The sequence below is a fragment of the Vicugna pacos genome, chromosome 6 (genome assembly GCF_048564905.1).
Source record: "Vicugna pacos chromosome 6, VicPac4, whole genome shotgun sequence".
NCBI lineage: Eukaryota > Metazoa > Chordata > Mammalia > Artiodactyla > Camelidae > Vicugna > Vicugna pacos.
In genome coordinates this window covers 86,403,077-86,430,216 of record NC_132992.1, presented here as the reverse complement: position 1 = coordinate 86,430,216, position 27,140 = coordinate 86,403,077, and the positions used below count along the sequence as shown (strand labels likewise).

Here is a 27,140-nt window from a genome sequence, read left to right as displayed (position 1 = left end):
CCAGAAATCAAAGGTAAACATAATCTTAACAAAACACATTAAAGCCAGCTTAAGGAAGCTGTGACAATCTGAGCACGTGAATAATGAATGCAATTGACTAAAATATGATTTAATATAAAAATACGAGTCTAAAAGATCCAAAAGAAAGAGAGAAAACCAAAAACAAAATTCATTTGTTATCATTGGCACTGGCTACTGCACCAACTCCTAGCTCTGAAAATTGATAATTAGAGGGGGGAAAGTAACAATTTACTCTGTCTTTACATTAGGAAATATATCTTAGGGCAATCAAACTACCCAAATAGATGAAAAAAGCATTTCTCCACAGAAGAATGCCATAAAAATGTAGAAAAAAATGAAAGAATTTTAAAAATCACTCTTTTGCAAGTTCTAATGAAATAGCTAAATTCAGGCAAGGATCATCAATGGATGCAAAAGCTAATGGACAAAAGGTCGATGGGAAACTGGGTATTTAGAGTGTTGAAGTGTTCAGATCACAACACAGACCACACCAGAGAAAATGTAATTCTGCAGTGGACTAACAGAGCTGTCACCACCTGCTCATATAAAGTTCTATGAGAATAGGTCCTTTGTCTCTCCCATTCACCACTGTGTTCCTAGCATCCAGAACAGTACTTGGCACATACTAAGTATAAATTTTGTTAAATGAATGAATGACTATTATGACCATTAGATGTGAAACTGAAAATACAAATCCTCCAGAAAATATTGAAACAGACTATATGTGTCTTTTCTGATCATGGAAAATGTACCACAGTAATCATGCATCTCCTTTTAAGTGTGGAATTACCTCCATGTAAAAGAAAACATAAAACAAATCTCTCAGGCTTAAAAGCATTTTCTTCACACTATGTTGTAAATCATTTCTCTTTCCTGATAAGAGAAGCTAAAAATATGGAAATTTTCTAAACACAAGGATGCCGACTAAGTAATTAGGTTGAGACAAACAATTAAGATCAAACTTCACAGCACTTATCACCAACAGTTAATATACTTATTTTATTTTACTATTTATCATTTTGCCCACCACCATCACTTTAGAACGCAAGGTCCATAGAGCAGGATTCTGTCTGTCTTGTTCACTCCTATACCCCCAGCTCTTAGAACACTGCCTGACACATAGCACACACTCAAATAACTAATTGCTGGATAAAGTAATCAATAAATCCTGCTTGATTTTATGTGAAATTTTCTATGTAGGACATTCACACATTACCCTCTGATAAGGAAGTTATCATTGTCGATAGCACTTTTAAGATGATTACATCTGTGAAATGACCTTCTACATCTAGGCTTTGCTTGGATACAGGAAACATACTTCATGTAGAGGTGTTAGTTCGTAAGTATATGCCTATGTTATTCTAGTTAAGTATATGCCTATGTGTGACACCAGTAATGTCATTTTTTTTCTCTTTTTAATCTTTGAAGATAAAACTGATTTGGGGTTTTTGAGACGGCTACTAGATTTCATTATCTCCCTTTCTTTGAGAACAGTGAGAATTCAAAATACTTTTTAAATATTTTCTGAAACATACACATTATGTGGAACTTTTTATACTTAAAAAATGGTAGTAGGATGTCATATTCAAAGTACAGTGAACTGTGGGTTAAATAATCCTCTCTGGAAATTTTTATGAAAAAAAAAACTTACTCTATGGGAAAATTTGAGTATAGCCTCTTTTACCCCTAATTTTAAGGTTATCTATATAGTGGGGCATCCATGTTTTTTATATAAATGTTATCTGTTACAAGCCCCTGTGTAGGCACTATAAAAGAAAACGTAACCAAACAAATATTAAGGGGCTTAAGGGATACCCTTAAGGCAAAGGGGCATAGCTGAGGCCACCATGCATGAAAGGTGTACATCGGAGCAGAAGGCACTTTGCAGTTGAGTTTACTACTCCTACCAGCCTTCTCCTTGAAAAGAAGTGTATCAAGCTTGAAGTGAGTGTGTTAACACTCCCCCGTTCTTCCGTCTCTCCAGTTAGGAAGCAGCTGATCAAAAGGAGAACCTATGAGGAGGCAAGAGCAACCCTCCCCCTCCCCCAGACAGAAGGACACGAGTTTGTTGCTCTATGTCAAGAATGTAAAGAATCTGGTTAATTCCAAAACAGGCATGAGTTCAAGAGAAAATCAGTTTATAAAAGATACCAGGCTCACATTTGTCATCATGACTGTGAACATTCTTTGTAAGAAACGATAATAAATCTGATCACTTGATATGACATGTGGCAGACAGGCATATTTCTGGAGCAGCTTCTCGTGAGTTCTCCACTTTAACGAGGCTGCAGCTCGCTGCTCAGCAGCTGTGAGAGCTGGAATCAAGTCAGGCAGAGATGATAACTGAAGAAGAAAACACATCAGAGAGAATCAAAGGTAATTAAATAAATCAGCTGCAGCATTCAGCCAAATTATTCAGTCTCACAATACACTGGGGAAGGGAAAACTCCTGCTCATTTCTGAACTTAAGAGGCATCTCAGTTGTCACGGAAAGATAATTGTTTAGTGAAATCAAATACTTCTTTAAAAATCTATAAGTAAAATTTATGATTACTGGAAACAAAATTTTGAAAGAGACTGGGACTCATCTCTTCTAATTAAAGTAAAATTTATTATATTTCACTGTCAGCAAACTGACCTTCTAAATTCCTACTCTTTTGTTCTCATCAGTTGCTATTCTGAGAATAATAATTAATGCTAATAAAAACAGAAAATATGAATGTAAACCCCAAGGACAATAAATAAGGATCATGGTAATACAAATATTGTAGAGGAAATTCAAGCTGTTCAAACTCCAACAGACGTTTACTGAGCACCTACTCCGTGGCAAGCACTATTTTAAATGTTTTTCACACATTCTTTCACTGATTCCTCACAACAGCTCTGCAGAGTAAGGAAATCCATGTAACGTCCAGAAACTTCTCTGATACATGGAATTTACCTTATTTTCTTGAACACTGCTTTCTCCACCAGTAGACATAAGTTCCAGGATTTCTGGAAGATGATCTATGAGAGCATCTAGTACCTTTTAATAGAGATATTAATTACCCTTTGTGTGATGGCAAGGTTTTTCTAATCTTAGACTAGTTAACTTACATGTCAATTTCTACACAGAAATGGTGTTATTTACCAAAGAGAATTTTGGGCGTTTCTATTTTCTTGCTCAGTCACCTTCTTGCTGGAACATCTTAGAAACATTATCAACTGCCTTGATCAAACTCCCTTTGAAAAGAGATTAGTATGTCTGCCTCTTGAAATTATTCAAATGGTCTAGATCTGAGACAGCCAAACAACATGCTTAAAAACTGCCTCCCAACTTCTGAAAGGCAGCTTAAGTCGACGACACCCTCAGTGATGTCTAATGTTGAGGGGTTGAGCTTTGGCAAGCTAGTAGTCATTTGGGTGAATAGGATATATTAAATACAGCATCAAAATTAAGTAAAGCCTCCCCTCTCCAAACAATGCTAAGAGAAATTAAAAGGCATAAAATGTGATATAACATATGATTACATTGTGTAAAATTTTTAAAACCTTTATATAGAAAAAATAGAAAATGAAAAAATATAAGAAAATAGAAACAGTGATTAGAACCAAAGGTACTCTTTTGCCTGTCTACTTTTTGACAGATCCAAAATTTTCCTTAACAAACAGATAAAATATATACTTTAAAACCTAATACTTTTAAAAGATCTTCCCAATTTCTAGTCTATAATATAGTGGTTCCCTGACTTGAAGCTTTTGGGACTAGTCAGCTATCAGTGTTCATGCAATTCCCAAGAAGCAGAGGAAAAAAAAAAAAAAAGGAAAAAGGCATCAATATATTCAGACTTAACATAAAAGAAGTAAAACCCAAAGAGTAAGAAGATATTACCTCCAGTGACTCATCTTGTAATAATGTTATTAGTTCTTTATGTATCAAATATACTCCAGAATTCAGAAGTTTAGACACCTAAAATGTAGCAATAAAGACTCTCAGATTTGAGACTATTAGACGTATGAAAGTTACAGTTGCAATTTTAAAAACTAATCCCTGCTCATTTCTTCTAAAATGGGACTACAATACAAATATAAAATTAGATTTCTAGAAAAATTAACTACATACATAACCAGCTTACAGTCTGCTTCCTAACAGGCTGGAGTGTATGGACATACGAGGGTGGGGAAGCTCACAGGTGGGGTGGGAAGTGCAGAAGAATGGATTAATCAGTCATAATTTTCCTATCACAAGCAATAGTATGCCTGCCCACAGATGCCTCTAGTTCATATTTTAAAGTCTTAGAGCCCAGCCTTACGAGCATTCACCCCAGTTCAGAGCTCCCAGAGAGGGCAAGTCCTGCCGAAGGCCAGCAGCTATACGGGGATAGAGAAAACTCCTTAGCAAGCAGAACTTGGAAGACTTTTCCCATCAAAGACCTCAATCAGCATGAGAAGAGCTGGAAGAGTCTAAACTAATCCAACTCCTTTTGAAACTTCTTTTTTTTCCCCTCCAGACAAGCAAAGGTAAAAATATTCCCACTGAGAATCAGAATACTTATTACACCTCTTATAAAGGAAGGAAATATTTTATTATATCACTTGCACATTTTTATGTGAATGTTTTGAAGTTGTAGTTTATACAGGTTTACTGCAATTACAGCATACACATACTTACTGCAATCACTCAAGAATTATATCCCAAACTTCAACCTCAACAGTTAAAAAGTTAATTATACTCATCATAAAGCTTAAATTAATTTTTGCTTACATTATGCAGAGGTTTTGTAATGGCTAAATCTAAGAGCTATGCTCATGAAACACAATCCATTTGCAGTAAAAACTGTAAATTTAAATAATATATCTCTCAATTTTCCATTTGTTCTCAAATTCTTAAGTTTAGGTATAAAGTTAAATATAAATATTATAAGGCATATAAAAACTGATTTTACTTCCAAATCTGCAACAGCCACATCCACACCACAACGCCTAGCTTAAAGTAAGCGTTTAGCATAGATACAGTGAATGAATGGATTAATAAATGATAAGTGAATATATTATATTTATGTAAATGAATTCTGTAAACATTCTAAACAGAGAGTTACGGGAATTTTTTTTTACATTTAAGACTAGAATATGAAAGAGAAATGGAGTCTATAGCTTTTAATAAATCTGTAAAGACAAGAGTACAAAATATCAAAAAAATCATCGAGTAGACAGAATTACAACAACTGTAAAGTGGTATCACTTTTTCAGACTTACTTCATGAAAGCAAATAGCAATAGTGTATCTGACTGGTACTTCAGGGTCATGACAAAGGCAGAAGAATGTAGAATAGAGTTCCATGTGGAAGTTTTTGGGATCAACAAAAACAATCATGGCCTGGTGGAGGTGGAAGGGAGAAGATGAGCAGGAAGGAAAGAAAAACATGCGTCAATACCTAATAATATACCATTTCCCTTAAATTGAAGTCCCGTCCTCTGAATCATAATTTAGTCAGAAATCTATTTGGAAGATCTAAATGCATGTAAATAATCCTAATTATCTACATAGAGATAAATATAAATCACACCAATGTTTACTCAGCACCTACTATAAATACCAGACATAATGCTAAGTAGCAAGTGTCAAATATGGCAATATTTTTAATGCTATCTATTCATATGTTTTTAAGTCATAATCAAAATGTTCAGCCAATACGAATGTATAATTTATTACCGGAAAGTTATAAGCACAGTTCTTCCGTACTGAAATATATTTCTTTTCTTGCTCTAAGATTTGGGGTGGGATCTGGTTTTCATTGTGTCCATTTTCTTGTTGCAAACCCAATGTACAAAGTTTCTTATAAAACTCCAAAAATCTCAAATGTTGATCTGGAGTAAAAATTCCTAAAATAAATGTAAAATCTTTGCTCAACATTTTAATTGAAAACAAAAAAGAAAAATGCAGTAAAAACATAATTGGAACCAAATATTTAAATAAATGGTTAGAAGTTATAAATAAAAGCAACAATGAAGAAACTTGTGAAAAAAATCTAATGGGTCATCACCTTATGTTAACTTTAATAATATTTTCATTTTAATTTCAATAGTATAAACTATGCAATATTGGAATTATGCTTACACTAATTTTTGCAGCATGCATCATAGCATGCACCACTAATGAGTCAATACAATAATAATATAGCAGCCATTCTTGCTAATTACTCGTGGTAAATATTCTAAAGTTGTCTATAGAAAAGACATGCAAATGTGTCTGCAAAGAAGGAGCTTAAAAACTGAATCTAAAAGATGGCAAAGTAAACTCAAAATATTTTTGATCAATGTACTGGCTCCACATTCCCACTCTAGCTTCACAAGCTAGGAACTCATCATAGATTGGAATATTTTTTATCAACAGTCTATTAAAAGTCTATAATCCACATAAAAATGTTTTACTCTCCTAGATTGTTGTAACTTAATTAATGCTTACATTATTTTAGGAAGCTAAAAAGTGAGTAATATGTTCAAAATGCCAAGAGGTGTCGGTATTATTCCACATTCTAAGCTGAACTGCTCGTGTATCTATTAATCACTCAGCAGACAGCTAATAAGGGTACACTACTATGCACCAATAGTTAATATGCCTGAGCTTCTATTATCATATACCAACTAATACATATATATAACATATTCAGAAATTTCAAGGCCTGTGCCTGCCTCACTCTGCCATTGTTCTTTCATATAGGCTCTAGTAGTGAAAAAGCTATTTCTAACTGTGTTCTAAATTATGCTATCAAAATTCTAAGATCTCTTAAGACATTACATGCTTAAAAGGCAGGTTTTACAACTGAACAGCTGAAGTTTAGTGGCTAAGGTAGAAGAGGGAAAAATGACCTATTATCTTGAGATATCATACCATATAGTCCGTGGCATAGTTTTCCTAAATGGAAAGATAAGGAAATAAGAATTGATTCATCTGCTTTGAAAGATTTTTCACAAAATGATTTCACTAAAGGAAGTATAGTTTGACTTCTGTCATCTGGAAAACAAAGAATAAACATAGTTTAGATTCAGCTGCCCACACTGCATATGTGAAAATTGATGCATATACATAAGTTCCAGAGAGAAAAATTACTGTTGGTCTCAGGGTAACAGAAAATATCTGAAAACAATGATGATGAAGGTATGACACTAAGAAGGGGTGAAAGGAGAGTGGAAATCATCAAAAACTTTCATATCAGGCTGAAACGTTTGGACTTGCCAGCAAAGGCCATATAGAAAAGAATATAAAGAGTGATTACAAACTAAAAAGCTAAGATGATTGAGAATCTGAATAACTATAAAAAAACAGTACTAATATAAACACACGAGTAGCAGGAATTCTCTTCTGCATACATCTCATACCATGCTGCATTTCATCATTTCATTTTTGACTGAAATTAAGTCAGTTTATATCACCTTCTCTATAACAAACTTCTTCACTTTTACTTCTTAGATGACTTTTTTTTCCTTTTTAAAAGTTTTTCTATTTCATTGAGTTATAGTTAGTTTACAATGTTGTGTCAATTTCCAGTGTGGAGCACAATTTTTCAGTCATACATCAATATACATATATTCATTTTCACAATCTTTTTCACCATGAGCTACCACAGGATCTTGTATATAGATGACTCTTTAAAAAGTAAGTTGATTCTTTGAGTATGCCTGCTTAGGCCATAAGTTTCTGATATTAACAATATTTAAGTTTTGATTCCAAATATTCTGAATTTCAGAAATGAATTGGTACTTTATTAAGGGTCTGACAATAGTAAAGGGATTTAGAAAGATGTCAGTGAGGACACTACTGGAACTGGGCACTGAAGAAGGAGAAGCAGCTGGTTAGGAGAAAAACAGAGGGGAGCGTGAAAAAAGAGAACATGGAAAGGCCAGAGGTGTGAGAACTTGGTATGCCACGACAATGGCAAGTGTAGCTGGAGCACCAGGCCCCAGAGGAGTGGGAAAGAAGAGCAGGAAACAAAGCCATGAACACAAGTTAGGACAAAGCTGTGATAACCGAGTGTGGGGCAGGAAAAGCAAAGAGATCAGAGATGATGCCAGGGTTTCTAGTCTGGGTGCCTGCAGGTGCCTTATCACCAGGACAAGGAGATCCATTAGTTCATTTACCATGGAGTACAGTTTTTACTCCTCTGGTTCATCAAAGCCTAAATGACTATTCTGTAACATCCACACATCGTAAATGTACGCACTGCAATAACCTTTAAGAAGTTCTCCTCGATCAGTTAAAATATTGTTAATCCAAATAAATGTAATCCTGCAGTTACACAACAGCGTTCTGCACCTGAGTACTTGACATCTGCGCTTCCAGATTTCACCCTATCAAAATGGCTAATTTGCACTGATAAACTATTGTCCAACGTTAGTCAAGAATCCAGTCACATACTCAGTAGAGCAACTAATGGTCTTTGTGATTTGATTTATACTCCTTGCCCATTCCCACTAAATACCCCATCCCAGATCTCTCCTTCCGTGGCTGTGAGATTTCTAGCATTAAAATATTACGGAGAGAAAACTATTTAGACATTACTCTGATCATGATCCCTCTTACGGTCAGTTACTTGAGCAAGTTAGAAGCTTATTACCAACTCAAATTCTTAGCCTCACACACTCGTCAGTTAAATGCTGATGAGAGACTAGAGTGGCATGGAATATGCAGCAACACCGGGTGCCACGAGGGTAAAAGCAGCAGCAGAGAAGCCATCGGAAGAGAGAGGACCACAGCGAGGGAGAGGGGAAGGGAAGCTTAACATTCATCATAGAAATTAACGTGAGAAACTCCGTCCTGCAGCTACCTTTACTCTTTATTAGTGACACAAAACATGGAAAGCGATGCCTTCAGATGCAAAGACGTGTCCACGTGAAGATTTACCTGTATCAAATATGTCGAGCAGATTAACCAAAGTTTCAAAAGCTGCGAGCCGCACACTGCTGCCTTCATCCCTAGAAAGTTCTATTAACTCAGGGAGCACGACACTTTTTGTAAGTTCTGTCCTGCACAATAAGCAATGGAAGAAGATAAATCAAATCAATCAATGCTTAGCAAGAACTTATTAAAAGCAACTCACTGAGCCAAGTGCTGCAGGAAATAGGAAAAATCATAAAAATATGGCTCCTGCTCCCTGGAAGCTTGCAGTCTGGTTGGGAAAGCACGACGGTATAAACAGAAGAAACATCAACAGCAACTGCACGGGTGTGTAGGCAGCTCAGGGTAGCTGCTCATTATATACTCATTAAGTAAATGCATGTCTCTGACAGCAAACGCGGTTGAACAATGAAGTTGAATATGTATTTATTAGCCACGCCTATCTCTTTTTTATTATGTATTTGTTCATTTTCTTTGCCCATTTGTCACATTATAAAAGTTGAGGAGAAATAAGGCATCATGGTAGACCTACATATATGATACAAATATTTTCCCTCTTTCATTACTTTCTCTCTGCAAACTGGATTATGGGTGAGTGATTTTTTGGAGACGTAGATGTGGGTTGTATACCGCCTAAACTAATATATTTATGAGAATATCTTTCTCTTGCCTCGCGTGTAAATTCTGCACCAGCCAGAAACATATGGAATAGAAGTCTACAGACAGCTTGATTCTATCATCTTTGCAGAAGTCCAGTTTTATCAGTCTAGATGCTAGTAACTACAATTTAACCCTTTCATGACACTAAAAGAGGATAAAACAAAGGGTCAAGAATAACAAAATGAAGGAAATAAGCAAGCTTGCCCAGAGCCATCCAGGAATTCTGGGGTCTGGCTGTGTGATACAAATCTACCCAGGGGCTGGCTATGATTTGGGGTCCTCTGATGGTAGCTTTCCATTCCAGCTTAAATACTGATGACGATCCTGAGTTCTATGGCTAGCTGGGTCATCAAAAACAATTTGAGGGAACTTCTCATTTGTCTGTGCCTGTTCCATTGGCCTGTTCGAAGGAGACTGGGTCTGAAGAAATACTGAGGACCTAATCATCTCCATCTCTTTTCACCATATGAAGTTGCCTCAAGCGTTTTTGCTCAGCCCTCCCCTACACGTTCCCTCTTCATCAACAGACTTCCAATCTGACAAAAGACAAAAATAAGGGCAAAGGACAAGAACCAATTCTACAGCTTGCCTCTGACAAAGGCAATCATGAGTCTACACACACACACACACACATACACACACATATACACATACATATATATACACACACACATACACTATATATTAGTTTGTATTTATCATACAGTATATACCCTTTAGTGTCTGGCTTATTTCCCTTAACACACTGTTCTGAGATTCATCCATGATGTAATATCACATACATCAGTACTTGACTCCTTTTTATTGTTGAATAGTATTCCAATGTACAGACATGCCACATTTGATTTTCCCATTTACCTATGAATAGACATTTGGATTGTCCCAGTTTGGGCTATCACAAATAAAGCTGCTATAAACATGTATATGTAAAACAACTCTTGTTGTGGACATATATTTTCACTTCTTTTGGATAAATACTTAAGAGTAGAATGGCTGGGTCATATAGATGTATGTTTAACTTTTAAGTAAATGCCAATCAATTTTCCAAAGGAGGTTCCACCGTTTCACATCTCCACCAGCAATGTATTAGAATTCCAGTTGTTCCAAATCCTCATCAATACTTGATATTAACAGGCTTTTTACACTACACAGTCTAGCAAGTGTGTAGCAGTATCTCACTGCAGTTTTAATTTGCATTCCATTTATGACGAATGATGTTGTACATCTTTTCATGTGCTTTCTGGCCATATGTCTTTGTACCATGTCTGTTAAAATATACTGCTCATTTCTTAACCAGATTGTTTGTAAGAGTTCTGTATCATTGAGTTGTAAGAGTTCTTTATATATTCTGGATACAAGCTTGATGTATGTGTCATGAATAAGTTTTCCACTCCGGGCTTCACTTTTTGTTTTGAAGAGTAAACTTTATTTTTTTTATAAAGTCTAATTATCACATTTTCTCTTTCATAGTTCATGACTTTTATCTAAATAATCCTTGCCTACCTCCAAAGCTGCAGAGATTTTTCTCCTATATTTTCTTCAAGAAGCATTACAGTGTTAGCTTTATGTAGGTTTATTATAGATTTTAAGTTAGTCTTTGTGTATGGTGAAAGGTAAGAGTTGGTGTTAACTGTTTTCCCTTATGAACATCCAGTTATCCAAGTAATGAGTTTTGAAGACTTTTCTCATTGAATTGCTTTAACACTCTATTGAAAATCAACTGACCATTTACTTGTGGGTCTATTTCTGGATTCTCTCTTTTGTTCCACTTATCTATATGTTTATGCTTTACCAACACTACATTTTTTTGATTACTGTAGTTTCATCATAAGTCTTGAAAACAGGTAATGTATGATCTTTGTCCTTTTTTTTTAGATTGCTTTTGCTCTTCTAGGTCATTTGCATTTCTATATAAATTTTAAAATCAGTTTTTCTACAAAAAGCACAATTTGGGTTGAGACGTCACTGAATTGCTGGATCAACTTGGGGAGAATTGACATCTTAACAATATTAACAATACTGAGTCCTTCCAATCCATGAATATGGTATTTATCTATTTGTTTGTTTTTAAAAATTTCTCTCAATACTGTTCTGTGCTTTTTCAGTGTAGAGTTTTCAGTGTGGATCTTGTACATCTTTTGTTAAATTAAATAAATAGAATTTAAAATTTTTCATTTTCTAAATATCTTCTGCTAGTATATAAAAACACAATTGATTTTTGTGTATTAACCTTGTATCCTGAAACATCCTTAAATTCATTTATTAGTTCTAATGGCTGTTTTGTAAGATTTTCTATGTAAACAGTGATGTCATCTACAAATAGAAGATATTTTAGTTCTTCCATTCAGATCTTTAGACCTTCTAAGTTTTTGCTTTCCTGCCTTGTTTCAATGGCTAGAATCTCCTGTACAGTACTGAATAAAAGTGATGAAAACTATCCTTGCATTCTTACCTTAGGGGGACTGCATTCAATATCTACCAGTAAGTATGATGTTAGCTGTAGGTTTTTCATACATGCCCTTTATCAGATTAAGGAGGTTTCCTTCATCCCTAGCTTTCTGAGAGTTTTTAGCATGAATGGATGTTGAATTTTGTCACATACTGTAATGGAAGGATTTTCAGGCTATCTTGTTTACTATATCACCATAATTAGAAGTTTGATCAACTTTTCCAAAAGTAAGTTCTTTCTTTCTAATCTGAATGCTGCATGTTCTTCTCCTCCAACAATGAAGGATCTTTCTGTAGATCCCATGTTTGTTTCCTTTTTCTCTTTAGTCACCCCTGTACAAGGAGATGTCTATTCAGCACACTTGCTTTCCTATAAGGATTGTGTATGACCTCTTCTAATACTGTTCACTATTAATCTGATAGTCTATGAATTGTCTTCTTTAATCCTAATCTGGTGCACTATCCATAGTAGCTTTCTAGTGTTTTGAAGCTTCTGTTTCATATGGATAGGCTAGCTTGAAAAGAATCTCTTAATTTTGCTTCCTGATCATCTTACTAATAAATAATAGTACTCATTTCTGGTTAAACTAAAGTGGTCAGTAAATCTTCCCTTGCGAGCCACAGCAAACATAAACTTACAAATCCAATTCTGTACTGTTTGTTCTTGGGCCTCTTCCCAAATGCCTTAGGAACATGACTCCCAGTGCAGTAGTGGGGGCCCTCTCTAGCAAATTAGGGGCAATCTCTGAAGTTACCTCTTCTTAATCCCTTTCATCTGCCTCAGGGCTTCATCTAGCCTTGATTGGAAGAAAATTCCTCTTGGTAGCTATCAGACTTTAACAATACTCCTAATTTCCAATGCTGAAAGAAAAAACTGTGTACCTCTCTTTAGTTTTATGTATTTATCAAAGGGAGGATAAAGAATATAAACCAGGTCTTAGTAGTTTTCAGCCAGCATAACATGAAAGTCCTATGACTGTGTTCTTAATAATACGTAAGAACTCAAAATTAAATAAATATGCATATAATCAAACAAATTAGTTTAAGTGCATTCTAACTTAACAAGCTAGGTAGATTCCTTCTAGTTTTACTTTTATAAATTAATCCTTAAGCAATAATTCTATACTAATTTTCAGAAGACTAATTTGAACACACTTGACCTATCCATTGTGTCAAAATGTCAGATGACAAAAAACAGAATACAAAAAGACAACAGTATATTCTCTTAACAGGTTCTGCTCCTGGTTAAGGAGCACAGATCTGGGCAAGACTGAATTATGGTCCACAATGATCCAGAGTCAGTCTAGCCTTAGAAGACCTAACAAAAAGAAAGAAATTGGTTCTGAGATCAAAATTTAAAACCTGATTCCTCTGTTGGAGTGCTGAGCTTCCATAAAACACTTAAGTCCGACTCAGCAAGGGTGGACACAGGACAGAGGACACGACTCGACCCTGAATCTGTGTGACATTCCAGCGTCTTTCTAAAGCCTTGAATATTGACCCAGTTTTTTTTAATTAACAGTTACACAGATGGCAATGACCTAATTGTCCTTCCTTGGACAAATTTATGAAAACAAAAGAACCAGATGAAATCAGTGCAATTTCTAGTAAAAATGAGCGGTTCCAAAGTTTTCTGTACCAATTTTGGATACTTGAAAAAAAATCTGTTTCCCAAGATGATTTTGAAATAAAACTCCCTTGAATATCATACTTATACCTTGACAGGAGGTTAGTTTTCATAGGGGAAGAGAAGAGGCTGTCTGCCCTATCCCTCTCCTTCGTGAGCTTCACTTACCCAAAAGGCAAGAAAACCAACAACGCAGACAGTGGACGTGCAGAGCTGCACAGGGGGCAAAAACTTCCACTCAGTAATTCCATCAGAAATGACCCACTAATACAGCTGCCAGCCAGAAGAAACGCTACAGCTACAGTCTGAGCATGGTATATTACATTCCACGTGGAGACATTTTCCTTTCCTGGATCTAGGTGTTTGGAATGATAACTAAGTAACTAAGGCAAGAAAGACAGGAATTAACATTAACTGAATGTCTACCACTTTACTAATCATTTTCCCTTCTATCTCTTTTAATAGAGACACATCAGAAGTTGCTTGTTATTATCATTTTTAAATGTCATACAAAGTTTAGCCCTTCAACAGCATGTTTTTACAGAATACAGAACAGAAGATGTGTGCCTGGCAATCCAGAAATAAAAATGTGACAAAAGTAATTGAAAGTACACTTACCCAATGCCCTGAGCTATATTTTCTAATTGCCGACACATACAAGATCGAACTTCGTATTCTACATCTTGACAGAGTGATTTTACCAAGGGAAGTATTTCTCTTTTAATGCTTAGAGAGGGAGGAACGAAACATGAAATGGGTATTTTAGAATAATTAATATTTTCAAAAAATTCATCAAAATCTTAGCTTAATAATAACAAACATACTTTATAGTTTACAATGTATATTTACAATGTATGTTTATAGTTTACAATGTATATTTACATGTGTCATTCCATTTGGATGTTATCAGCTACTTTTGAATTGTACATATGACTGAGCCATTTAAAAATAGTAACTAATTGGCAACTAAAACACCTTAGCTAAGATAAAAGGTTATAGGAAGTGGAATATCTGATTCTAGCAACCATCAACCAAAATATTCTTTAATTTTCTCTTACTCTTGTTTCATAATTATATAACATTCCATTCTTTCCATTTGGTATTTATCATCTAGCAGAGAGTAACATATAAATTATAAACCTTCTCTATAAAACCTCAAGATAAATTATTCAAAATAATGAATTCATAGCAATAATGTAAAAAAGCAGAAATCTATCGTTATGTCATGTTTATCAATTTTTGAAAACTGTAATATAATATTTTATCCTCAAAACTACACTAAGCACGTGACAGAGAAGACTAAGATGGGAAACAGGAAAGGTTACCCTTATTGATTTTGAAAAGCCATATTAAGAAGAAATGCATCTGAATAGAGACTTCTGAGAATTCTATATCCTATAAAGTTAAACAGCTCAACTGTAGGCAGTATGAAATAATATAAATCTAATTTAATTATTAATCATAGTCATTATACATTTTAAGTCAATTTAACAAAGTAGACAAAAAATCATATGCAAATACTCACGCATGGGCATCAAATCTGTTGGTCAATTTTCCTAAAATTTTACAACTAACTAAACGAGACTGGACTGTTTGGGAAAGTTGTGCCTTGGAAACAAGCGGATTCAAAATCTAAAGAAAAAAGATTACAGAACAAATTCACAAAATTTTATATATTCTTGACACTAATATCAGCTATCTTCTTCAAAGACTATTTTAACTTCCTAAATGTTTTTATAGAACCTCAATCACACATGAAGGTGCATCACCAGGACTACTTCATTTGTCTTCTGGATTAATAAGCTAAAGAAGATGATAAATTATGTAATCAAATACAAGCAGGCACAAAAAAAATTGCATTAAAGCTTATGGTAAATTCTCTAGAGATCTGTATGCACGTAAGTATAGCTGTGAAATGTGCATTTTTTCAAAAGAAAAAAGCAAGTTATCAGATACCCTGAAATTTATTTTTATTCCATATAAATTAATTTTTATATTTGTCCTAAAGCAAGCAAAGCATTACAACTTCAAGTAGATTCTATAATTTGAATACAACAGCCCAACTCTGATATTGCATTGTATATATGCTCAACACTCAAACTCAACAGCATGATAGACTGTAAAGAACTATAAAGATCAGACCCTGATTCTGGTACTAGCTCTTTGATTTGTCTAAGCAAGCATGCTATTTCTCAACCCAAGGTTTCTCATTTACTTAAAATGGACATCAGAATACTAGGTTGTACCAAGACCTTTCCAAGTTCTAAAATTCTATGACTCTAATCAAAGGGTTGACTTTTTCCTCTTGACAAAGTAGCCAGAATTACTGACTGCATAATGACAAATATAATTTAAGAGTCAAAGATCTGAAATAAAATAAAAGGCATATATATTTAAAAGCTTAAAAACTGTATATTAAATAATATATGGCACTCTAGAGTAAAAACTCCATTCTACCATGTATCACTAGTCAAAAAATATAACGTTTCAACATTAAGTTCAATACTTAAATATGCATAATCATCTAAATGCTTGGCATCAAGTATACAAACACCCTTATAACTGAGTAAATCTTCCCATTTTCAATCAAGTGTTTTGTCATTGAGATAGGACCATAATCTGTATGAGAGCAAAGAAGGGACAAAGACACTTAATGAAATCCACAGAGGACATTTCATTGATAGATTTTTTCAACCATTATATATTTGAAAGGAAATACATATAGAAATAATGTTCAAAAAATAAAAAATAATTTCTTTAGAGAGTAAATTTCTTAATTTTCCTATCCTCTCATCTGAATTTACTAAAACTTAAGAGAAGGATCTATTGAACAATGCTGAACATTAAAAAGCAAACAACAAATTGGTAATAATATCTGCAACAAATTTAACAAAGGATTAGCCACCTTGATAGATAAATAGCACATAAAAATAGTGATCAAAGGATATGATTAGATAATTCCAAAGAAATAAAGTTGATATAATATATGAGAAAATATTCAACAGCATAAAAATAAAAAAATTTCCAGTTAAAATGTAATTCCACTTTTGGCCCATCAAATTTAACTAGAATGCTATTGCTGGTCAAAGTCCAGAGAAACAGGCATTTTTCTCATATTGCTAGTTAAGAGCCTTAAGAATATTAATGCCCTCTGACCCCATCATTCTCCTTTTTTGGAAGTTACAGTTAAAGAGATTATCTGAGAAACAGGAAAAGCTCTACAGAGATGTTCATTATTGCCTTTTTTGATAGCAAAACACTGAAAACAGACTTAAATGCTTAGTAAGTAAGTAAAATATTTTGTAGTTACTACCATGTGAGTGACAATGAGGAAATAATGATGAAAATAATGCTAAGTGAAAAACAATCATATATAAGTTCAACATGATCACTAACATGGCAAATAGCACCATATACAGGGAAAAAATGTGAAATGAAAATCCATCAGAATGTTAAAAGTGGCTAAGCGTAGAACCATGCTTCTTCTTCCTTCTGTTTTCTTGTATTTCTCGAATTTTCGATAATGAGTATGTGCTTTCAGAGTAGAAAATAACTTTATTCTTTTTTGAAATACCATTTTTATCAAAAACAAAAACCTTACAGAGACTCAAATAGTAGTATCTACCCCCAAAAAACAAGGTATTACCTCATGCCTTAGGGTTTCTTTGGGCAATACTTCTATCACAGACAGAAGAGTTTCCAGCCATGCGTTGCTGACACCTGATTGACAGAAATAAAACATGTCAAACTGACTGTCTCACTTACAAATTAAGTTTCAATTTAGCTATTAATATTTATAATAGTATTTAATAATAAAATGGAAACGACTATTTTGATTACTGTTGTAAGAAGTTTCTATTTTTTGTCTTGGCCAACATCTGGAAAACGTTTGTTTTAAAAAAATATATTGAGGCGTTATCTTTAACCCAAAGTGTGCACTTTTGTTGTACTATAATACTATAAACATAAATGTTGTAAAAGAAACAAATCTAAGAAGAAATTATAAATCATAAGATGAACTAATGGGTCTTCAGGCTTCAAAGACACTGAATTTTGTGGGCTCTGTAGGGAAACAGCCGCTACTATTTTTAATCACACCAGTGATCAACTCTTGGGCAGCGTGGCCTCATTCAGTCACGGTCATCAGACTAACATGATTCAAATAACATCATGGCCACGTGTAAGAAGCAATAAGTATACGTATACAATTAAGCATGCCAGGCCCTGACCTGCATCCCTGTGCTCCAGATGTAGCAGAATGACTTGGAGGAAGGAGTGGGCATATGTATGAACTGACACTGACTCCTCCTGGAGAATGGTCAAAAATGATACCGCAGCCGTTAACTGCATTTCCACTCCTGCCACAAGCAGGGCTTCCTGTATAATCAGAAAAGAGTTTACTATTACATAGATGAGAGAACAGAAGTTATAATTTTAAAAAAACCAAGGTCATAGAATCCAAACACAGTCATATTCCACAAAATAACGAGATACGACTTTTAAGGATATATACTTCCTCTTATTACTTAAGCAAAACGATACTAATCTGCTCCTGATTGTTTAAAGTCATTACACACCATAAAGTTTAAATGTCTTAGGACTTTATAAAATAATGCTCTATTGCTTTATTGCATAAAAAGTATAAGAAGTACACAAACCTTTAGATAATAAAAATAGGCATTTTTAATAGATTTCAATTTGTTTTGCTATTTGTATTGTACAGTTTGCCACCTAGAACAACAATGTGAAAGCTCAGACAATCGAATGTGTTTTTTTACTTGTATTTCTGTTTCAAAAAATAAGTATTATGCATTCTACTATAAAAAAGGAATAGATTTAAGATTGTGCAAATGTATTTTCATCTTTAAACAACTGACAAGGGCTTAAATTACCATGAAATAACACTATTTTTAAAAATATAAGAATGTTTTAAAAATTAATTATATTCATAGCCATCTCCACTCACCTTTTAAAGTTAAAGCTTACATTGGGATAGTTTAACACATCGAGTCAAAAAAAAAAACCCCTCTCTTTCATATAAACCTCATCAAAGGTATTACCTATAGTTCTCTAGAAGACCGTGTGGCTGTGTGTAATATAAAGGCAGCTAAAAGAATTACTTTGTTTAATCTATCATGGCAACTAATGGAATTTCCCTTGAATGACTACTTTATAACTGATATAGTAAAGTTAGTAGAACAATGTGGAAATTGCAACCATAAAGCAAAGTTTCATATCTCTTATCTTAGGAAAATTGATCTTCCTGCATTACTTCCTAATATATAAAATGTGAGTTATAGCATCATCTTCTTAGATTTGATTTAAATCATTTAAACAGAGCTTTTATGACTTACCAACTTGTGCAAACTGAGCATTTAAATAATGACCATTGTACATCCCACTGTCTCCTCTACACGACCCTTGGATATCTAGTACAAATCTCATCTTGTCCACACCTGAACTGATCTCTCCCCAGAACCTGCTCCTCCTGCAATCTTCTTCATCTCAGTAAACAGCTTTCAGCCCAAAAACATTGGGGCCATCCTTAATGCCTCTCAGTCCCTCACTCACCATAATCAAATGATCAGTCAATTCTGACCCAAAATCTGAGCACCTATCACCTCCACCACTACCATTCTCATCCAAGCCATGGTCATCTCCACCCTGAGTTATTCCAATAACCTGTTAACTAGTCCCTGACTCCATCAGTGCCCCTCTACCATCTGTTGTCTATACAGCAGCCAGAGAGATTCTTTTTAAAAAGTCAGATCATGTCACTTTTCTGCTCAAAACTCTCCAGTGGCTTTCCATCCCACTTAGAAGAAAAGTCAAAATTCTTTCAATGACTTACAAAGATCTCTTCCCAATTCCTCCTTTTCCCAGATCTCCACATAGTTGGCTCACATAGTTACAAGCTTCTAATCTCAAATATCACCTTTTCAATGAGCCCTTCCCTGATGACCCTATTTTAAATGACAGCTATCTCCTTGCCCCAACCCTCACAAGCCCCTGACAGATTTATCATCTCCATTATCCAACTTACAACATATTCATTTGCTTATGGTCTATCTCCCACATCTAGAACATAAGCTTCATGAATGCAAAATTGTGTGTCTGTTTTGCATATGACTGTATCCCCAACTCCCAGAGCACATGGCAGGCATTCAGGAAGGAAGTGCTGGATGACTGAGTATCTCTTACCCTTTCACCTAAACTTTCTGCTCTGGATGCTCTCTCCCTTCACACACTTTTTCCACATCTCCTAAAAGGTGGCTTCAAGAGATTTTGAAGTGAGTCCTAAAGATTAGGGATTGGCAGAATTAGACACAAGGCAAAGCAAAGAAGGATCACATAGAAAAGTATTCTCAATTCCCTTCCTGGCACGTCAATAAGGAGATGTTCCTGCCATCTTCCACCCCAACATCTCTGTAACCATGATTTAGACCATGTACCCAGAGTCCCTGATCCAATGCGGTGGGCCCACTGCCAGCCATCGTGCTAGGAGAACCCGTGTCATTGTACCAGAGAAACAGACTCAGAGCTGTCAAGCATTTTGCTGAAGGTCAGCAAGCTTGTAATTGGCAACTCTAAGACTTAATCCTTTGTCTGCCTGATGCCAAAGAAAAGCATGGGATTCTTCCTCGCAGATTCTGCACTTCAAGGCATGGCTTACTTCAACCCCAAGCCTGCGTGTGGTATGGGGGAGATCTGGCAGCGGCTGTACTGTAGCAGCTGTTTGTGTGGTAGAGTTAATTCCCAGAAAACTTATCACATATTAGGGTGGCTGATTTGTGTTGTGTTATGTTTTAAACTTTTGTATCACACACACACAAACGTCATTTTACACGTTTTTTTCAACCAACAGTCAATTATGTATCTTAAGAGTCCTTGGCTGAAAGATAAAGAGAAGGAATGATAAGGCGTAAGTAAAGCAGAGCAGCAATTGGTCTCTGAAATCAACCCTCCCACATCCCCCTGTTTTACTGTTTCCAAAAAAACCACATTTGTTTCACACTAAAAATTTTGGATTTGGAAAACGCTTTTAAAAGATTTGATGTGGCCAGTATACATCACTTACAGGTTTCAGAAGGCACAGCTTTTATTTAGAAACAGAAAGTACTTTGCAGAGCAATATTTAAATAAATTGTGAGGGCCACAATGTGCATTCCAGTTCACAGGAGTCTGCTGTTTTAAGTTCCAAGAGATGGAATTCTGCCCCTCTTAAAGTCATTAAGGTCCTGGGTTTTGTACGTGTGCAAACTTTATGCAAAAGAAGAACATGAGAAGCTCTCCAACTTCATATCTTCTTACTGTATTACTTAGTCTTGACTCCCGCAGCAACATTTGCCCCAACTATTTTGCATTTAATTTTCGAAAAATCCTCAAGTCTTATCAGGATTTGGGTTTTTCTCTTGTTGTGCTGACTTCAACATCTGGGACTGTCCACTGTTAAGAAACCAGCACAGACTAAGAGATTTTATCACTGCTAAAATTCAATTGATTTCTAAACATATTTTTCTGAAATACATACAGTAAGAGTTTGATACTTACCAGTACGTGTTCTCCTCCACAGAGTCACACCCTCTGGACAAATATAGTGAGATCCATATTCTCTGGGTAAGTAAGTGTGCGTCCTCATGGACCTTGGAAGACACTGAAAAGTAAATTCCTCTATTGCTTAAGTGCAGGCCTTAACGCCAGTTACCATTCCTCTTACACACTACTGTATGGTTGGCATTCCAACTTGAGTTCCTCAAAAATGAAATGAGACATTTTATAAATGAGTTAATGAAACATTTTCAAATTTAAAAAAACAGTTCCCACTCAAGGAAGGAAAATGTACTAGACATTTCTGCGTTTAAATTCATTCTTTAGTCAGCATGAATGGTGCAAGAAAGCATTTTGCAAAGCAACGTAATACTGTCCTGGCAGAGAGGAAAAACAGGGGCTCCAATGGACCCATCAAGAAGAAATTTTTCTTTACAATACACAGCATAGCGAAGTATAAATAAACCACTGGTTCACACATTGGGAAATTAAACTTATTAAATAAAACTGGTAAACACATTTACCATAAATAGTGCTGGCTAAAGATAAAGGAGCCCAAAAATTACAATGTATCTTGGGATATTTTTAGAGACAACACCATTGATTATTTTGAAATTAAATAATAGGAATTTAAATATTAAAATAGTGAAAACTTAGGACATATAAAATATCTGGGGTTTTGAGGGTCCTAAGTATGGGAATTTTTAGTAACTAACAATAATAGTTAACAGCTCTTTTAACTATAAAATTATACTACTTATAAAAGACTTTAAAACTGGGTTAAATATGAATAATTGGAACATGCCATGCAGTTGCATATGAACAAGTGGAACATGCCAACTCTAAAATATCTATGGTATCTCATTCTTTTCCCTGTCACTGATTGCCACACTCCACACTTAAGTAAAGGGTGGGGAGAATCAGTTGAGAGCACTGAAAATCAAAATCTGAGAGAGGGAAAGGGGAAATAAAGTGGAGACAATAGATAGGAAAAGGCTGTGTTTTACCCTTCTTTTAATCTGTGTTTCAGTGATTAGCAAGGTTCATGAGGAGGTACACATAAAACATCCCGAATATATCTTTCCATTAAGGAAATTCCAATACCAATAGCACCCATCACGTGACTACCGCAAACACACGACGAACATCGGCCACGCAGAATCATGAGAACACCGGGACAAATCAACGCACTTCAAGACCATGGTTTTCAAACTGAACTTTGAGCTGTACTACTCTGCCAAGTCATTTTCACACATAATAAATTATAATCATGCGTAACTTCATGACTGAGGCTTAAAATGTAAATAAAAAGTTATTTAAAACACTGCAAAGAAAAGATGCACTAATCAAAGAAATAACTATTTAATGGACATAAGAGCTATAAGTAACCATTTCAAATGATCCACTGTAGTTATATTTAATTAAACATTTTTTGAAAAAATTATAAACTGTTTCCTTGAGGGCGGAAGCAGCATTAGAAAGGACAGCAAATTTCTGTAAGTAATGCTTTCTTTTCTCTCTAGTCAATCATAGTACTTTTCCTTTCTATCCTAATCTCTCTCTAAAGTAGCCCAATGAAAATATAATTGTGATAATATAATTTTAATTTCATTCACAACTGTTTATTAAGTAACAACATCATACTAAGTATTCTAGGAAATTGGAGAAAAGTCAAAGACATGGTTCCCTACCTTTGAGGAACTCTTATATACACTAAAACATTCAACAAATACTCATTTGGTTACATTCAAGGCACTGTGCCAGGGGCTGAAAACTTAGCAATGAGCAGGACTAGCAATGTACCTGGTTCATTCTGTAATTAGAATTGTGGTAAAAGCTAAGGACGAGAAGTACGAGATTCACAGAGCATCTACCGGGTGAGCTGATGCTCTCCGAGGAAAGAGCATCACTGAGAAGTGACAACTGACCCGTGTGAAGAGAAAGAAATAACTAGACAGAAGCTAGGATAAAGGAAGGCAGGGAAGCAAGAGGAATCAGAAGGCAAGCATTCCCCACACTAAGAAGTAAGGAGAGCATGGGAGACTCGAGGAGCTGGAAGAAGGGCAGGGTGCCTGGAGCACAGAGAGAGGAGGGGCTGAGACTAGTGAACCAGATGAAGCCCTAATTACATAGGGCCTTAGATGCATTAAGCAACAGACTATTCAAATTGTAGTTTTTAAATGCTTTGAAATAGCAAGCTGATTCTCAAACTCAAATGATTAGAAAGGAGGGAGGATGGAAGGGGAGGGAGGAAGTGCGTGAGGATCACTTGGGAAGTTACAATTCCCTAAGCAAACCCTTACAATAACTTCAACTAGGGTAGAGGTAGCGTGGCTGGAGAGAGGTGGATGGATTCAAGAAATACTTAAGACACAAAATAAACAGAATTGTATAAATGAGTAATAAAAGAATAGATAGGATCAAGGATGACCCCCAAAATCATGGCTTCAAAACCAGGTGTATAAAATGTTACGCATTAGGATAGGAGACACTGGAGGAAGCCCGGATGTCAAGAGGAAATATCAGAGCTTGGTTTTGGACTTAACTTTGAAATGACTTTGAGGCATCCAAGTAGAGATTACAAACAAGGAACTGTGTATACAGTCTGATACTCTGAAAAGGTCTGCTCTAAATAAGAGAACTGATATAAAAGAGAAAAAATTTATATAGATGATATTTAAAGCCAAGGGTGTGTGGATAAGATTGCCTACAGAGCAAACTGAGACCAAAAGTGGAGATCTGCTACTTTAAAATAACTTCATTCCAACAAAAAAAGGGGCATTAAAGAACTCTAAGTTTAAAAAGAGGTCCATCACAAGTGTTTTGCCAGAATACAGAAATAGTAAGATAATACATGCAATTAAATGTAAATGGATGAAATGTTCTAATTAAAATAGTCAGACTGGATTAAAAATAAAACCCAAACATGTTGTTTACAAAGTTAATCTAAAACATTAGGATAAACCACAGAATGGAAGATATTTCAACACATAACCAACAAAGGACTTGGATTCAGAATACAGAAAGATAAGTTTGTAGTCCACCATATGAATATACAATTTTTCTATCCATTGACAGGTTGATGGACATGCAGATTATTTTTAGTCTTGTCTATTACAAATAAAATTGTAATGAACAATTATATGCAAGTCTTTATATTAACACTTGCTTCAATTTCTCTTAATCCTTAGGAGTAAAGTGGTTAAGTGATTCAACAGGTATATGTTTAAACTTTCGGGAAATTATAAAACTATTTTCCTGAGTGGTTGTACCATTTTATATTTCCACCAACAGCGGAAGTGAGAGTTTGTGTTGCTCCAAATTCTTGCCCCTACTTGGTATTGCCAGGTTTGGGTTTTTTTTACTACATTTATGTTAACAGTTCTACAAATTTACTTGCATTTATCTAATGACTAATCATACTGAAGACCTTTTGTTTATTGGCTATTCACTAATCTTTGGTTAAGTATCAGTTCTCATTTTTTGCCTTTTTAAAAATTGAGTTGTTTTTTATTATTGAGTTTTGAGAACTCTCTGTGTATTCTGAACACATATGCTTTATCAAAGGTGATTTATAGATATTTTCTCTCATGCTATGACTTTTTTCATCCTCTTAACTGTCTTCGGAAGAGTAGAAGCTTTAAACTTTCATGAAATCAAATTTATCAAATTTTTCTTCTATGGATCATGCTTTTAGTGTCACATATAAGAAATCTTCATCTAATCGAAAGTCACAAAGATTTACTCTTATGTTCTCTTCTGGAAGTTTTTACAATTTTAGTTTTTAACACTTAGGTTTGAGATCTACGTGGGGTTAACTTCTGTATATGGCACAAAATACAGACTTTTTTCTCAACTGACCCAGCACTATTTGTTGAAAAGACTACAATCTGTACACTGCATTGCTTTTGCACCTGTATTAAAATCAACTGGGAATATATGCATGGGCTTTTTTTAAAAAAATAATCTATGTCCCACTGATTTGTCTTTATACTGGTATTACATAGTCTTAACGGCTGTAGCTGTATATTGTCTCTCTAAATCAGGTAATAAAAATCCTCCAAATTCCTCTTTTTCAGAATTGTCTTGACTATTCTAAGTCCTTTGCATTTTCATATGAATTTTAGAATTCACTTCTTACCAAAAAAAAAAAAAAAAACCCTAACCTGCTGGAATTTTGACTATTTTGCATTAAATATATAGATTTATCTGAGAACTGACATCTTAATTTTGAGTCTTCTGATCTATGATTGTGATGTATCTTTTTATTCACTTAGTTCTCTTATTTTTCTCTCAGCAGTGTTCTAGTTTTTAGTATACAGGTTTTAATGCATTATTTGTCAGATTTATCCCTAAGTATTACATACTTTAAACTTCATTTTCCAGTTGCCTATTGCTAGTGCGTAGAAATACAATTTGTTTATTTATCTTGTATCCTGCAACTTTTCTGTACTCAGCAGTTCTAGGTATTTTTTCTTTTGCAGATTCCCATATAGATGATAAAGTTATCTGACAGAAAAAACAGTTTTACTTCTTCCTCTGCAATGTGGATGCTTTTCACTTCTTTTTGTTGCCTTTCTACATTGGTTAGAATACCTAGTACAATGTTGAACAAACATAGTAAGAGTGTACACTCTTGGCCTGTTCTTGATCTTACGGGGAAGTCTTCGCTCTCCTGACTATTTCTAGTATGCTCAAGTTTTGGGTTCCCTCCTCCCAGGAATGATGTTGAAGTCTGTCAAACGCTTTCCCTAAATCCACTGAGATGATTGGATGGTGGCATTTGGTTTTGTTTTGTTTGTTTTAGTTTGTTGATATGATGACTTATATTAGATTTTGAATTTTAAACCAAGTTACTGAGATGAACCATGATTGATCACAATGTATTATCCCTTCTATATACTGCTGGATTTGACTTGCTGTTTTTCAAAAGATGTTTGCATCTAAGTTTATGAGGAATGCATCTCTGGTTTGTTTATTTTTTTTAATAATGTCTATGTCTTATCTGGGTATCAGGATAATGCTGGCCTCAGAATCACTTGGAAGTTCTTACTTTATCCTCTATTTTCTGGAAGAATTTCTGTAGAACTGTTATTATTCCATTTACATTTAATCTAATTTTTTACCATTTCTGGAGCTCTACATTCCTTCATGAAATCCAACTTCCATCTGGTATTACTTTTGCCTGAAGAACTTCCCTACCATTTCTTGTAGTGTACAATGAATTCTTTCAATTTCTGTTTGTCTAAAAACAAAATAATATTTTGCCTTCATCCTTGAAAGATATATTTACTAGGAGTAGATTTCTTATTGACTTTATTTATTGTTTTCAATACTTTCATACAACATTCCTTTGTCCTCTGGCCTGCATGTTTTCTGAAGAGGAAGCCTGCTTAAATCTCATCTTTGTTCCTCTGTATGTAATGTTTCTTTTGTCTCTAGTTGTTCCCAAGATCGTCTCTTATTTTTCACTTTCAGAGGTTTGATCACGATGTGCCTAGGAGGAGTGTGTGTTTATCTTGCTTGGGGTCCTCTAAGCTTCTTGGATCTTTGGCTTATTGTCATTCATTAATCTCACAAAAGTCTTGGCCATTATTTCTTCAAATGGTTCTTCCCTGTTCTCTCTTTTCTCATTTGGAGACTTCAGTTGCACATATGTTACATCACTTTATACTGTCTTAAAGTCCCTCAATACTCTCTTCTATTTTTTCACTCTTTATCTTTGTGTTTCAGTTTAGATAATTTCTACCTTAGAGTTCACTGATTCTTTCCCCAGTTGTGCCCACTAGAGAAATGCCTCACCTCTGATATTATCCTTTTCTCATTTCCAGCATTTTCATTTGATTTTTATTTTATTGTATCATTTGATTTCATTTGATTATAGTTTCCATCTCTCTGAAATTCTCTGTATGTCCATGCATGTTATTCTGAGGAAGCAAGCAGTGCTGTGTTCCCCGCCCCC

At 34.8% G+C, this 27,140-nt stretch overlaps 1 protein-coding gene across 3 annotated transcripts in view; it reads right to left on the bottom strand.

Annotated features, from left to right (window-relative positions):
* Positions 1–27,140, bottom strand: part of PPP4R4 (protein phosphatase 4 regulatory subunit 4) — an 88,716-nt gene that overhangs the window by 22,219 nt on the left and 39,357 nt on the right. Inside the window, exons 1-13 of one of the 3 annotated variants that reach the window (XM_072963645.1) lie at positions 20,709–21,011; positions 19,832–19,927; positions 17,860–18,007; positions 17,277–17,350; positions 15,156–15,262; positions 14,249–14,356; positions 8,902–9,023; positions 6,892–7,014; positions 5,713–5,882; positions 5,257–5,376; positions 3,893–3,970; positions 2,963–3,046; positions 2,182–2,364 (exon numbers count right to left, since the gene is read on the bottom strand). In XM_072963645.1, the coding sequence (XP_072819746.1) occupies positions 2,182–2,364; positions 2,963–3,046; positions 3,893–3,970; positions 5,257–5,376; positions 5,713–5,882; positions 6,892–7,014; positions 8,902–9,023; positions 14,249–14,356; positions 15,156–15,262; positions 17,277–17,350; positions 17,860–17,980 (1,290 nt within the window). In that variant the 5' untranslated portion in view covers positions 17,981–18,007; positions 19,832–19,927; positions 20,709–21,011. Of the gene's footprint in view, positions 1–2,181; positions 2,365–2,962; positions 3,047–3,892; positions 3,971–5,256; positions 5,377–5,712; positions 5,883–6,891; positions 7,015–8,901; positions 9,024–14,248; positions 14,357–15,155; positions 15,263–17,276; positions 17,351–17,859; positions 18,008–19,831; positions 19,928–20,708; positions 21,012–27,140 lie in introns of those variants that run through there. The other 2 variants (XM_072963643.1, XM_072963644.1) reach the window with 2 other exon arrangements.